The sequence below is a fragment of the Patiria miniata genome, unplaced genomic scaffold (assembly GCF_015706575.1).
Source record: "Patiria miniata isolate m_02_andy unplaced genomic scaffold, ASM1570657v1 HiC_scaffold_3, whole genome shotgun sequence".
NCBI lineage: Eukaryota > Metazoa > Echinodermata > Asteroidea > Valvatida > Asterinidae > Patiria > Patiria miniata.
Window position 1 is genome coordinate 36909229 of NW_024037069.1, and position 14495 is coordinate 36923723.

General features: G+C 40.9%; 2 protein-coding genes across 3 annotated transcripts; one reads left to right on the forward strand and one right to left on the reverse strand.

Moving 5' to 3' along the window:
- Window positions 1-724: 724 nt before the first annotated feature.
- Window positions 725-9022, reverse strand: LOC119738538 (dynactin subunit 5-like). Its single transcript, XM_038213443.1, has 6 exons — window positions 8901-9022; window positions 7276-7344; window positions 6306-6424; window positions 5288-5399; window positions 3200-3302; window positions 725-1009 (listed from the first exon to the last, which is right to left on the reverse strand). Exons 1-6 carry the CDS (start codon window positions 8946-8948, stop codon window positions 909-911), a joined length of 552 nt encoding a protein of 183 aa, XP_038069371.1. The 5' UTR covers window positions 8949-9022; the 3' UTR covers window positions 725-908.
- A 1663-nt stretch (window positions 9023-10685) lies between these two features.
- LOC119738609 lies at window positions 10686-11917 on the forward strand. 2 transcript variants are annotated; one of them, XM_038213515.1, is made up of 2 exons: window positions 10686-10774; window positions 10899-11917. In XM_038213515.1, exon 2 carries the CDS (start codon window positions 10998-11000, stop codon window positions 11595-11597), a length of 600 nt encoding a protein of 199 aa, XP_038069443.1. In that variant the 5' UTR covers window positions 10686-10774; window positions 10899-10997; the 3' UTR covers window positions 11598-11917. The 2 variants fall into 2 exon arrangements, with proteins under 2 accessions (XP_038069443.1, XP_038069444.1); XM_038213516.1 differs by having other exon boundaries at window positions 10700-10774; window positions 10903-11917.
- Window positions 11918-14495: the final 2578 nt, after the last annotated feature.

Sequence of the window (14495 nt, forward strand, 5' to 3'; positions counted from 1 at the left end):
AGCATTTTCGAAAACAAAACTTCAAACATGTCAGTGTAACAATAATTTGAGTATCATACTAACCCCTCAAATAGTTCATTTCTGAAAATTAAAGCAAAAGCCAATGATGTACATTCCCTTTAAAGGTAATATACAACATTTGCTTTTGCTGTGATTTTCAGAAATGGACTGATTTGGGGGTTAGTATTATATGGAAAATATTGACAAACTGACCAGTTTCAAGTTTTGTGTTCATAGATGCTGGAAAAAAAACAAGACAGAAATGCTCTTTTTGTAGTCTGGTCCCCTAACCCTATTTTTAAAAAAAAAACGCAGTAATTTTTTGACGTTAGGGAACTGTCAGGTCAGGGAACCAGACTAGCTGGCTTGCACTCCTTCAAGGATGTGTAACCGATTGCGAACAAAATATAGACTAACAACATTTGGTGAAATTGGGGCTGTATTTGAAAAAAAAAAGTTTTTTTTCCAAGGATGGTTGGCCAACCATAGCTGGAAATTGATACAAAAATTCCACTTTTCTTGGAAATGACAGCACACCAGGTGCCATAATTTCACAGGAGCTTGAGACTATTACCCACTCACAGTCAAGTAAGGTATTTCATAATAATTTGGTAGTTTTGTTTTTTAATGTTTGCAAATGTATATACCTTTAACCAGGCGTGCAACTGGGAATTTATAGAGAAAAAAACAAGGAAACTCCAAACCACATAAGACTTTGTACAGTGTTTTTCAATTTGTAATGGCATTCATGAGAAGTAAAAAAGGAGGAAATCTGCGGATCCAAGGAAAAGTTGCAAGCCCGTTTAACACAAAAGTAAATTGTGCACATAAGTGCATTTCAAGAATTCCATTTAAAACGTCTATTGCATGGCCCCCTTTAATGTACAGCAGATAAGGATTATCATTTTTCATTTGACTTCTTGGACCGAAAGGAAATGAGAGTAGTACCCCCGTGTGAAGTCCACCATCAGGTCTTGGGTGCACTCTGGTAGCTCACCGGCAATCACACCTGGGACAGAGGGAATGGGAAATATTGAGGAAAGGAAGACAAAAAAATAATGTTTGCCAGAATATCAGCCATTCTATATTGGCATTTATAACACCTCACCCACAATTTCTGTGTCTTGATTGGCCGAGAGCGAGTCACGTGATACTTACTATTTTTGCTATCTTTCTGTGCACGGCCAAAAGTACTATACCTGTAGCAACCAAAGTACTATACCATTAGCAACCAAAGTACTATTTCCACGGCGCGGTATTTGTGTGCAAATGCATGCCGGAGTGCCTGTTGCGCGTTGCGCGTAGCGCGTTTTGTTCCAAAGAGAGCGCGCCACAGATCTGGGTTCAAACATTTCGCGAAGGGGTAGTTTGGAAGAGAGAAATACATTTTCCACCAATTTTGTATTGAAATTGAAGTTTATTTCAACTGTGTTCAGATTTAAATAATTTAATATATTAAAATCAAGCAGAATCTGTGGGTGAAGTGTTATAAAACAAATATTGAATGCTTTATCTCGTGGTGAAGTACAACTAGCCTCCCTGGGTGATCCATGGAGCATTCTATTTTCCCTCGGCTTCGCCTCGGGAAAATAGAATGTCCATGGATCACCTCGGGAGGCTAGTTTTACTACACCACTCGAAGCATTCAATATTTGTATAATAGATACATGTTTTGCTATTTCCCAGGTTTGCAGCATTGCTAATGTTGCTAGCACCATGACTTTGGGCGTGATCCCTGGCTACATGGCATAACGGGCTTAAGGCTTCTTACTAGCGCCCCTTGAGTTGAACAAAGACATTGACACATTGGGGAACCACCAACGTAACGCTGGATAGGTCATTTGGTAGAGCATGAGAAGGGCAATCTGGAGGTCGCAGGTTCAAACCCTGCTCCAGTCAATTTCTTTGTTCAACAAGTGCGTGGGAATATCGAACGCACTGCCAACAATTCTTGACGTTCATGCGAAGACGCTGTGACTTGGTGCAAATACAGAACAAAATAAGGCCAAAAAAAAGAATAGATCTGCTTCCGGTTACCCGACCAACCCTATTTTTAGGCTGCGACCCTAAAAAATTTATCGGCAATTCAAAAAAAACAAAAAAAAAAAAAAAATTGAACAAATACAAATAAAATCTGTCTTTTCTGTCTTCACAAAATACCTCTCAACAACCCTTTTGCATCCAAAATGCTTGTATTTATTTGTTTTCTTACTTACATTCGCTTTTTTCAAAAGAAACCTCCGTTATTACAAATTCGCTTCGCGATATAACTACTTTGCAATTCAATGTCACGCACGGTGACTATAATCAATTGGCGACGACTGGTTCCCGCCACGCCGCGCAGGGGCCAATTTAGAAGACATAATGAAAATGCGGTAACCAGTCCATAGCTAGCTATGTGACCGATAGCGCGCTATCAGTACAGTGCAGGCCACTGTCAACTGGTCGGATTCGACATCGTAAAAATGCCAAGAAAACACTGATGGAGAAAGAACATTTTTGCAAGTTAATTTACAGAATTGATCTAGCTTGTCTGTGTATGTATTTTCTGTGTTCAAGAGTTCATTTTGAGATCGCACTACTCGTATTTGGAGTGATACATGCCGCGTGTTTCCCGAAATTGTTGACCGTAAAAACAGGTCTGTCGGCCCATGGTGGGCCGCTTGTCACACACGCACGCATCACACACCTCGGAGTTTTGGCCAGCTCCCCGCGTCCTGACTAGCGTTGTGCATATGGTGCGAACAGCCTGAATTTTCCATTATTTTTTGAAATTATCGAACGTAAATATATTCAGTTGACAATAATTAAAGGTAGGTTTTACTCACTTTGTTGCCATTTCGTGTATAGCTTTCGTAGTGCAATAGAAATAGTTCAGGCTAAAACTTCGCATATAATTGAATACCCCATTCAATCTGCATAAAAGAAATTGGCAAAAAAAAAAATTTCTGACCGACCGACCCTATTTTTGAAAGGCATGTAATCAGAAGCAGAACTTTTTTTTTTTTTGGCCTAAGCGGTGCGTACCAGGTGCAAAAACACTATGCACATGTGGTGTATCCTCCCCACTTTGAAAGTGGTCATAAAGCGCCCTCTATGTTCATGCATGAGTCCATATACAGGCATTCAGTGTGTTACATTGGCTCTAGTAACAACAAATACCACCCTCTAGAGTACTGGAGTAGATACCATAACCAACCTGGTTTTCCTGAGACCAGTGTGAATGGAGGAACCACGGTCTCCGGAGGCAAGTAAGTATTATCAGCTACGGCACAACAGTCCTTCAGTACACACTTCCTACCCTGTAAAAGACAAAAAAAGATTGTTAGTTTCCGTTGTTTCTTTTTTTTACTCAACGATTCTATTTTCCACCTGTAATCCAGGCCTTGAATTTGGGAATTTTTAGGGCAAGGCCACTTTGGCCTTGAATGGAGCAAAATTATAGAGGGCACCACGGCCAGTCGGGAGGGCACCAAGGCCAAACTAATATCTGCAGAAGGGGCACAGAGGCCGGCTAAAAGAAATGCGCATTTATATTAGCGATCATGTAGTTTAGGGCCCCCCTTTAGTTTCGATCAAATTTGAGCCAAAGGTGTTTTTATCATTCAAAAAAGTACCTTTTCAACCTAAAGCAGACTTCTCTAAGCTTATATTGCACCTGTTTTGTAATTTTGAACACCTTTTGGGGATAGAAATTACGTTTTTTAAAGCAGTTTTATGGTTGGTGACATGCGATCGCCATCTCTATTTTCGTGTTGCGTTTTTTCGTTGTCGTTTTCCCTCCAAATTCCCCTCAAAATTCGAAACCCTTCCCTCTATCTATAACCTACCTGCATGCTCTTAAAGTGGATTAAAAGTTGATTTTGTTCTCTTACGGGAATCAGGCCCATAATTAATACACGATCGCCATTTACAATGTCCGCTTTTGACAATCGGAATTCGGAACGCCATGTGCACGCGTGTTCTGACTATGCCCGGCCCCAAGCTCGTTTGCCTCGTACACGAACATCAATGCGTTCTGTACCGCGCATGCAAGCGCTAAGCACTGGGAAAAAGAAAGGCGGTTGACTGCACCTAAGATCTGCCGTACGTACTCCTGCTGGTATGTGTGTGTACGAATACTGACATATATTTTTGCGGCGGGGGTGTCGCTACTTGAAGTATCGGCACATACAGGAACTGGAGATTCAGTTGTCAGTGTACGTACATACAGAACGTACGTGTGTGTACATGTACATCGTACAGTGGGAATCGACGGCGTATGGCGGGACGGCCACGGCCGGCCGTACTGCGCGCGTGTGATTGATTCAGCGAGATATTAAGACAACTGATTGGGCTGGCATGGCATCGAAATACATTGTCAATTTGTGGAAAAACAACTGGAATCAAGGATTGTAGTGGTTTTAATAGGCTGACGCATGTTTTTGCAAAAAGGGCACGGCGGCCAAGGTAATTATGGGGCAAGGCAAAACTGGCCGTGAAGACAGGGATTTTTTGTGGGGCACCTCGGCCAGTAAGAAGGCAACGACGGCACTGGCCGTCGTGGCCGTCGTTCAATTCAAGCCCTGGTAATCTCCTGAAGTGATTACTCTGATCTATTTCAATCCAAATATCCAATGGGAGACTTTTGAGACGCTTTGCTGCAACAAACACAACTGTCCTTTACAACTGTTTACGTCATGTTTAAGCTAATGTACTCATGTTCAACATGACGACAAACGATAGAAAAGGGCCGGCATTTTTGCTGCCACCAAACGTCTCAAAAGACTCCAATTCTGTGAGATTAGTTTAGAGAAGAAACTCATGGCAAGTGAACTTTAAATCCAGAACCGGAAATTGTTGCATAATCAGAAATTCATTTTAAGTCTTAGAGCAAAGATGTAACATGTGAATGTGGTACTGAACCACAGACTATGAAACTATTGCTAAGCTGCCCTCAACTGGAGCAACCGTGCACAGCTGAAGACTGTACAATATACAATGATAGTGCTAAGCAATGCGTTCAGCTTTGGATGAACCATGTTTAGCCTGTGTGTGGACACGATAAGGAGATCATCACTTACTTTATTCAATCGCTACAGAACAGTTTCTATTTTGAAACCACCTTCAATGTTTATTTTTCTCCCAAATGATACCATGTCAGGCGGAACATTCCACAGGGTATTTGATACCAGTCCACTTTGAGTAAGCTTTCTGTCATTAAATCGGTAGGTACTTTTTCGGGTAATTGCAAATGATCTTACATGACATTAAGCAGGTAGGCATTGTGAAATAAAAGTATACTTACTATGACACAATTTTTTCCAATGTGTACATAGGAACCCACTTGTCCTGCATTAACAATGCAGTCTTCTTCAATAAACACATGGTCTCCGATGTGTAGAGGAAAGAATGCCACACTGAAAAATATAATCACACAAAAAAATGTTATTCCTTATCATACCTAACTATAACAGTATCATACTGGTTTTACGTCAAATCCTCCTGACGTATTCTGATGGATCAGAGAGAATTTGGGTTAACCTGATTAGTGATCTGATACACCGTGCCCTCTGGAGACATGCACACAATAGGGAACAAAAGATTGTATACATCTCCACAGGGCAATTTCTATAGATGAATATGTCTCCACAAGGTTTTCACGAAATAGATTATTGATTTTACTCAAAAACTAGGAATTTCCAAGGTATGTTGATCTGTCGCAAATGGTCGAGTTTTAGACAAGGGATATTAAGTCCGAATTTCAGCCAAGGAAATTAATTCTGGTTAAAATAAGAGCATTTTGAAACTGTACTTTGAAATTCGAAAACTTTAGTACACAAGAACAAAGAAATGTCTCCACAAGGATACAAATTTCAGTATGTGTGTGCCGAAACATTTGAAATATAACATGTTGAGATAAACAGTTCAACTAAAGCTAAACCTACTTTTTTTCAGATCATCGGGTGGGTTGGGAGGATTTTGGAGGATTGAGGAAGGTACGGCCTAGCCACTGGAACTTCCACAATCAATATACTGCTCTTCAAACGTAGAAAGAGTGTACAATTGAATTCTGATACAGGTGGATTTTGGTGGATTTTATAGGAAAGGTTCCTTGAAAACAAAAACGCCTAGGGAGTTTTATTTAAATACAAATTTTGGCCCTTGACAAAGTTTCTGCTGGGATTAGAACGTAAGGCTCTCAAATTTGTTTTGCCTTAAATCCAGTCAGCGAGCAGTTTGCAGCAGTTTTATTTATTTTTATTTTTCAAAATCTAAGTGTACTAGAAACAAAATCTCAAACACAGGTTTGATTTATTGCTTACCCTTTACTGAACTTCTTGAAGGGTGGACGGATGACTGTCCTTTGACCTATGACACAGCTCCGGCCAATTCGGACGTTGGCCAGGTCACCTCTGATGATGCAGTCGGAATGGATGATGGACTACATTGAAATTAAACAACTCAATGTTATACATTTGGTCCTTTGTTTTCATTTGACATTTGAGGGAAGGTGGCCAGGGAGGGAAAGCTGTGGATAGTTTGTCATGATCGTCATACATATGTAAAACAAAATTGGCAGAATGTTCTCATTCAGTATCAAGACTTTGGAAGAAAGTATGAGGTTTCGCCCCTATGAGCTCCGTGCGCTACCAAAAGAGGGCGCCCTTTCACCTAAACAACTACGTCGCATGGGCGGGACATTTCGCTGGAAGACGCGCACCGTTCCTTGTGTGTGACGCACGTACACCAGGGATGTGTACTAGTTACACGCAGTGGCCGCTCTTCGCGGCAAATGAATTGCAGTCAGGCAAGATGGCGTCGGTCGGTCACCCCCAACTGTACTTCCTTTGCCGGTGAGGGGGTACTTGTGAACAGATGGTACCACTGTAACTGTTTGACCTAACTATAGCAATGACACCAACTACAGTTACCTTGGTACTTTGTAATTTACCAATTCAAGTATCATAAAGAGTGACTTCATCTGATGTTTATTATTTGTTGGGTAGGTAGTTTGCTATTCATAATCACTCTTGGAGGACGACTGCATTAAGGAGTGCATCAGAATTATACAATCACAGATGTCAGATGTAACAGGGACAGGGAAAAAAGTGGACCCAAATTTGTGCGATTGGTTGGTCCTCTCGGAAATCTGAGACTACTTCCTTTTTCAAAGTAATCCTCTAGAGCCTTGAATAAAAAAGAAAAGGCTATTGACTGATGGCAGCGCAATCGACCGATAGCACAGCACAATCAAGCAATAGCACCCAACATCTCTGTGCAAGAAAGAATCACCTTGCCATTGAGTACTATGTTTTGACTGCCGCACAGGACCGACTGCCGGCTGACTTTGTTCCCTGATGCCTGGAATAAAACACAGTTAAATAATAATGTCATGAATGTTGTTACATATTTTGATGATGTGAAGATGTTGCAAAGACAATAACACTTAGGTTTGATTGTTTTAAAGGGAAAATACAACATTTGCAAACATCAAAAAATAAAACAACCAAATTATTTTGAAATACCTTGCTGGACTGTTAGTGAATGACAGTGTAAAGCATCCTGAAAAATCATGGCACCTGGTATACTGTCATTTTCAAGAAAAGTGGTATTTTTGTATCAATTTCCAACGCTGGTCGGCCGACCACGTTGGAAAAAACTGGCTTTTTTTCAAATACTGGCCCCAATTGACCATCACATTTGTTTGCAATCGATTATACACCTATGACAGGTACAAGCCAGCTAGACTGGTTCCCTGACCTTACAATTCCCCAATGTACATAAACTGCTCTGTTTCTTCTTAAATGGAGTCAGGGAACCAGACTACAGGAAAAGTATTGTTTTTCCTGGTTTTTATAGCATTCTCGAACCCAAAACCTCAAAAAAGTCTGTGTAACTATATTTGCTATATATTTCCAACCCCCCAATTCCATCCATTTCTGAAAATTACAGCAAAAGCAAATGATGTATTTTCCCTTTAAGCATCAAATTTAACATTGTGCATTGGTACGGCTGTTGCCCGTCATTCAGTTTTGGTCAAAAGTGCGCCCGCATCCATGCACTTTTGACCAAAACTGAATGACAGGCAACAGCCGTACCAATGCACATTGTCAAAATTTGATGCAAGCTAGTGAGGGTGCGATTATCACAACCCATGACGTCATGCAGCATGACGCTGTTGTGAACAATGGCAGCAAAAGTCGTCCGAATTCAACTCGAAATTAAAGATAACTAGACCTCTGACGGTGCAGAATTTAAAGTTCTGTTGCTATTAAGCAGTTGCAGACGGTATTGTGTGAGGATAAAGTGACAAAATAATTGCAATTTCAAATTGATTTTCGGCTCCCCTAGCAACGGACTGTCCGTGCACAGACCATATTATGTGGGATGTGTGACTGTAGATACGGAGGTAGTCCAGTATTTCAGTCACATTTATGGGACTATTCCCTACAGTGACCTATCAGCCATCAAAAAGGGATAATATGTCCTAAAAAAGTCAAATTTAGCAGGGGAAATATAGAAGCATTTACTGAGAAAACACTTAGAAATTGTCAGACCAGTCTCATGCAAGTGAGTCACAGGGTTTGTGCACAGAGTGACAAGTGATGTCCAGGTATGGGAATCTTTCCAATACTTTAAAAATGCACTCAACTCTCCATAGACTTTATACACTACCAAAGAAGTGGATACTACATTCTTTCCAATGATCGCTTAATTAATTAATCTGAAATTAAACTCAAGTTGTAGGCCTAGGAATAGGATAGAAAATAAAAAAATTGGTTCACTGCGCCACCATTGATCACCGGGTATCGGCAATGACTGGATTGTGCACACGAATTACCTCGCTTCGACGCTTTGCATTTGACAATTAATTTTCTAAAAATGACACAAAATATGACCACCATAATAAACTTAACTGTTTCTATGTACTCTGCCTTGACGTAAAATGCGTCTGGGGGTTCCATAGCTTCTTATAATGGTGTTAATTTAGAGCATTTCTCTTACAGTTCGCTGTACCTATCGAGCACTGTGTCACCGAAAACGGTAGCGTCAGTATCACACTGGGAGGAAGGTACACTTATCATAATTTATAGCGTCAGTATCACACTGGGAGGAAGGTACACTTATCATAATTTATGCCTACGTCACCAAGTCGATGAGCAGGTCGTATGACGTTGCTAGAACATGAATTATGCAGATCCGTGCCAACAACGGCCGAGGCATGCATGCGCCAGATGAAAGCGCTGGCTCGTATGCAAACGATAGCCTAGCAAAGCTGACCGTCAACTCAAGATAGCGGCGGTTTATTCCCCCATGGTCGAACTAGCCCGTTTTGGCGAGTCAAACATTATTAGTACAGCTACGGGCAAAGATGAAAAGAAAGGAAGGAATAAATCATTGCATTCAGAAAGCAAATCTGTTGCTGTATCAATTTATGGTTAAATAGATCTGTTTATTAAAACACTGACGAGATTGCCTTAGGATACTAAAAAAAAAGGACAACGCAGCGGGCAAGCACAGTAACCGGCCCTGATCAAATTACATTACATTTGAACGGCATAAAAACAAAAACGACATCGACAATGCATTTTTTCTTTCTAGTTTATTCATTTTTGTAGATAAAGGATCTTGATACAATATTATTCCCGTTCCTTTTTTACGAAACTTTCAGTTTTGATATCCATGTCCATGCAAACTTACAACTTGGAATTGTACGTGCCCGTAAAGTAGTTTAAAAACACTGAGCAATGTCAGTAATGTTCATCAACTTTTTCGTTTGCAACAAAAGTGCTAAAAACTTAACTTGGCCGGCCGGTGCTTAATTGAACAACTAACCTGATTGCAACTTCGTGAAACATCACCACTGAGAAATAACTTGAACCTCAGTTTAAAAGTTAAAAATATTCAACAAAGTTCTTTTGAAGGCCCATCTTTAAAAAAAAAGTGGATTTTATAAATCACATATTTTGTTTGCGAATTGCTAATGACTAGAGCTTGTTGTTGAAACAAGTATTCTGTGTCAATTTCTTCGTTGTTCCAAGCAGTCAGAATGATGCACAATAAATTGCTTTTTTTTGACGAAACAGGTTTCTAGGGTCATTGCGTTTTAATGGTGATATTATTTGAACGGATTGAGCAATTTCAGTAATTTCTTTTTTTATCTAAAAGTAGTTTCTGAAATAGGTTTTCCAGTCATTATACTTATTTTGGTGCTACATATTTTTTTTTAAATATGAAATATATTTTTGGAGGTTTTGGTTCAGCTTCTTTTTTTTTAAACTCACCCTGCACTGCTGTTTAATTTAAATAAATGAAACGAGAACTGTTTTATACTCGAGGCTTCTGCACAGTTTTCAGGAGCCGCGTCAGTCCACGACGCGGCCGCGCTAGTATAGTATAGCGCCGTGCATGCGATGCACGTGTTCGCAATAAGGTATGTATTATGGTATGCATCTACTACCATCATCCGGGACATCCATGTGCATACGTACTGCATAATTCATGTTTCCAGTGATGCTAAATGACATCCGTGGCGAAATGGTGACGTAAGCATAAATTATGATAAGTGTACCTTCCTCCCAGTGTGATACTGACGATACCCACCGAAAAGGATCGATTAAGATTGATAACCCAGTGGCGCTTGAGGGCGCTGTTGAAGCTGTCTGCATAATTTTTTTTGACAGGCCATGGCCTCGACTACTCGGACGCGCGTTGATGGAGAAAGAATCGAATAATTCGAAAGAGGAAAAAATGCTATCCTCCAAAATTGGCCAAGAAAACAACAGCACAGGTGAGCATCTCTTCGACTACATAACCATTTTGAAGGTCATATTATAGTGTTTTGTTTGTTGTCAAAGGATTAACACTTTTTTTTCTTCTTTCTTTTTGGACCGGAATGAATTTATCAACCAAAGCTAGGTCTACCGTAAAAAAAAGTTCCCGATTTCAATGTTGCAAGCACCCGGCCGGATACATCAAAGCAACGGAACCATTCAGAGACACTGCCAGAGGGAATGGTAACCGCCCATCCCCATGGGCACATCCCCCGCCCACCATCGACAGCCAAGAAGATTCCTCATTCAACCTCGGAACCTCCAGTAGGAGTAACCCAGGACCTGCCGTCTCCGAGTCAAGGACCCCTCACGAGATTGGCCGACACCCCTACCCCCGCCCCTACCCCTGCCCCTGATCCTACCCACGGCTTCGTTGCAAGTTTCAGTTTCGTCGGTACCATGCTGCTCATCTGTGGAACCATCCTCATCCTGATTTCATCCCCGTCGCAAAGAGCCTACCCAAGCCATCGGGACTCCAAAACATCCACCGTGACAAACGATGGAACCTCTCCGGGCATCCAGACAGTTTTCCCCGGTGTGACCGTCGGCATCGCCCTGCTGTGTCTGGGGATTTTTGCTTATGTAACAGCCGTCACGATCTACTTCAAAGGAAACTGTCTTCATCAGGCAACAGAAAATGAAGTGTCCCAACGAAATATCGACGGCGGTCTTTCGCCCCGTCACGTGCCGGCAGTGCAGGCAACGCCTTTGCGCCGCCCGTACATGGAATTTCGAGTTGTGCTAGTCCCGTTGAGAAGTTATCAAGAATATGAATTATGAAAAGAAAATTATTATCAACGTGAACCGAAAGCATCACTTTTGGCCTAAATATTATTTCCTTTCCAAAATACTGCGATGATATTGTGTTTTAAGTTGACTAATAACATTTTACATAATGACTTGTCAGACGCTGGGTTTAAAAAAAAACATTTAAATAGGTAACGCATTGAAACCGACTTGACGCCCAAAAAAATGAACTTGGATTTCTCTTTCTAATTCGCGTGAAGTCACGTGACCTTATAATTTTGTTTTTACAGCTCCACATTTCTACGTTAAAATTGAGTATTTAAGAATAAATTTAACCACTCATTATAAATTCATGAAACATTGTTATCTTTATTTTGTCATCTGCCGTTGGCTTCCAGCTATATTTAGCAGCTTGTGCTGACCGTCATAATTAACACGTTTTGTTCTATCGTAACAAAACAGCCTGGTAAGCTTTGTTTACATCACTGTGTTAGAGACATAGAGCTATATTAAATATAATGTAGCTCTATGGTTAGAGATGAATGTTTCATGAAATAAAAACATTGATACACTGAACGTTTGTGATGTAGGCCTAGTAAGATATCCATAGCAATACAGTATAGGCCTAAGCTTTTGTCAAACTGGATGTAAAATGATGAAAAAAATAATATGGACAATCGGGTCAGCAACAATAATATTAATACCGATGTGCAATGTAAGCGTTGATTGAGCTATGGGCGCCTGATAGGTCGTCACCGGTCTCTGGGCTGTAACCGCCCAGATAATAGTGGCATATTATAAGAAGGATCCAAAGGGGGCACTTATATATAGGGACCCAATTTCTGGAAGGGGCACTCAATGGGATTTTTTGGGGAAAAAAAACTTTTTTATTTCTCCAGATTCTGAGTAGGTAGGGGCACACGACAAACCTTTCATGTCTGTCAATCGAAAAACAATCGATCACGACTTTTGGTCAGGTGACCGAGGTATAGCTCGGTCAAACTCGGTAATAAGCACTGTGAGAAACAAACCAGCGGTGGGCGGAGCTTATGGCCTCGAGAGATGGGGCGTGCGATCTTAATGTCTCCTCTGGTACCTTTTACCAATAATCCATCAACCAAAGATGTGCACCAATTCCGGATTTTCAGGGCCAAAGGCATGCACTTTATAACCCTCTTAAAACAAAAACAATCTTGGAAAATGTTTCCCGTTGGTAAAAAAAAAAGTTCTAATTTGGAGGGATCGGTGCAAATATTGATGTTCACTGTTGACCCCTCTGATATTCTCTTGAGAGCAATAATTGATCAATCAAAGTACATAATCGATTAATCTAAGTAGTTCACTATAATACCTAGCGAGGGGCATTTGCAAGGGTATCTTCCAAAGCTTGGGTTTTGGTTCCCACAACATACACACGATCGAACGACCTGTTGCCAAGAAGGGGGGGGTAGCACTGCAGGCATTTGCTGTGTATTTCTGAGCGATTTTCCTATTTGTGTTTGCGGCCCAAGAGGGTTAAACCACCCCTCTCCTGCCCCTCTCCCCTCCCCCTCTACCCCCCCCCCCCCCCCCCCCCCCCCGTGTAGACCCGCCACTGCTATACGACAAACTTTATTAGTTTTCAAGGATGACCCGCAGGCGACTTAATCACCTTTTCTGGCTGGTATACTGACAGTTAAATCCGAACTTTTTTTCAAACTATTGTACTTTTATCTTCCAATTGTTGCTATTTTGGACACCATATCTATTTTTAGGCAATCACGTACTATAAAAGTAACTATTGAACGTTGGACTTGGACCGGTGTATTTTTACTGAACAATGTGGTTTAATAGTGGCCAAGTCTCGTCCCTTTCCGTTAATTTGCTTTCAAGGTAACCGAACTTTAGACGTTGTTTCGTTTGTCGAACTATTTTGTGGAACGAAGAGTTGAACTTCTGATTACTAATTGGTGGTAAAGTTTGGTCCCTCTAGCAAGTATTTAGTTTCATATCTGTGTAAAAACAGCATTTTTGGATAAAATGTGGATGTGAAAAAATTAAAGGCAGGAAAATTACTATTCACTATAGCTGAGGAATAACTGATGAAACGTCAGATAAAAAAGTGACGCTAATGAATAAAAAATCTGTAAAAAGTTCAAGGGCTTTATAAAATTATGACATCCTTTCTTTGCCCCCTTAAATGTGATCTAACCTGTCGTCCAACTGGCACCCACTTGAGTATGACCTCCTAATACCACTGGAAATATATCCGCTTTTCGTAAAAAAAAAATCAAGTAACCAATGCATCACTAGTAATACCATGCTTACAAGCCCTTGCCAAAAGGTAGGGTTGAGCTGTACAAACTCAACATCACAATTTTCAATTTGAGCGTCTGTTCTGTGTCTTTATTCAGAAGCACCGACCCACTAAATCGTTGACAAATATTTCTATTATTATAGACCTGCATTGTGCACTGACTGCCTTTGACACAAGGGCATCGAGATGAATATCTGGCTGGCGCGCGTTTTTTCCCCGCCAAATCTTACTATTAATAAAGTGAATTAATATGTGATTTTAACGCGTACGTTTAAAACCGGCTAGGGGCTTGGTCGCCGATGATAGCCCGACCCGGCCAAAGGGCCGAACAAAGGTTGACGGCCACGCTCATGTCGACGGTACGGAGTCTCGAGGCACAACACAAGCTGCATGGTGGGACACGGACCCGAGTTGTCGTCGGCGAGCGCTGGCAGTGAAGTGTTGCTACCGTGAAAATTTGTTTTAAAAAAATAGACGGAGAAAAGCAGACGAAAGTTTTACATCAACTTTTCGGGCTTGATCAAGAAGATTGCACTTACATGTATATTGCTCTTGTTTTAACGGTTTTAAATTACAGTTCTTTTTTAAGAATGGTTTTAAACATAAGTATTCTCTTGCCCCGAATTGACCTGAGC

Excerpts from the sequence above, each read along its gene's own strand:
- LOC119738538 (XM_038213443.1), bottom strand. The coding sequence starts at position 8,948 with ATGGAACCCCCAGACGCATTTTACGTCAAGGCAGAGTACATAGAAACA. Across the intron at positions 6,425-7,275 it reads ACATAGTACTCAATGGCAAG|TCCATCATCCATTCCGACTG; the intron begins GTGATTCTTTCT and ends ATTTCAATGTAG. Across the intron at positions 5,400-6,305 it reads TTCAAGAAGTTCAGTAAAGG|TGTGGCATTCTTTCCTCTAC; the intron begins GTAAGCAATAAA and ends TATATTTTTCAG.
- LOC119738609 (XM_038213515.1), top strand. The coding sequence starts at position 10,998 with ATGGTAACCGCCCATCCCCATGGGCACATCCCCCGCCCACCATCGACA.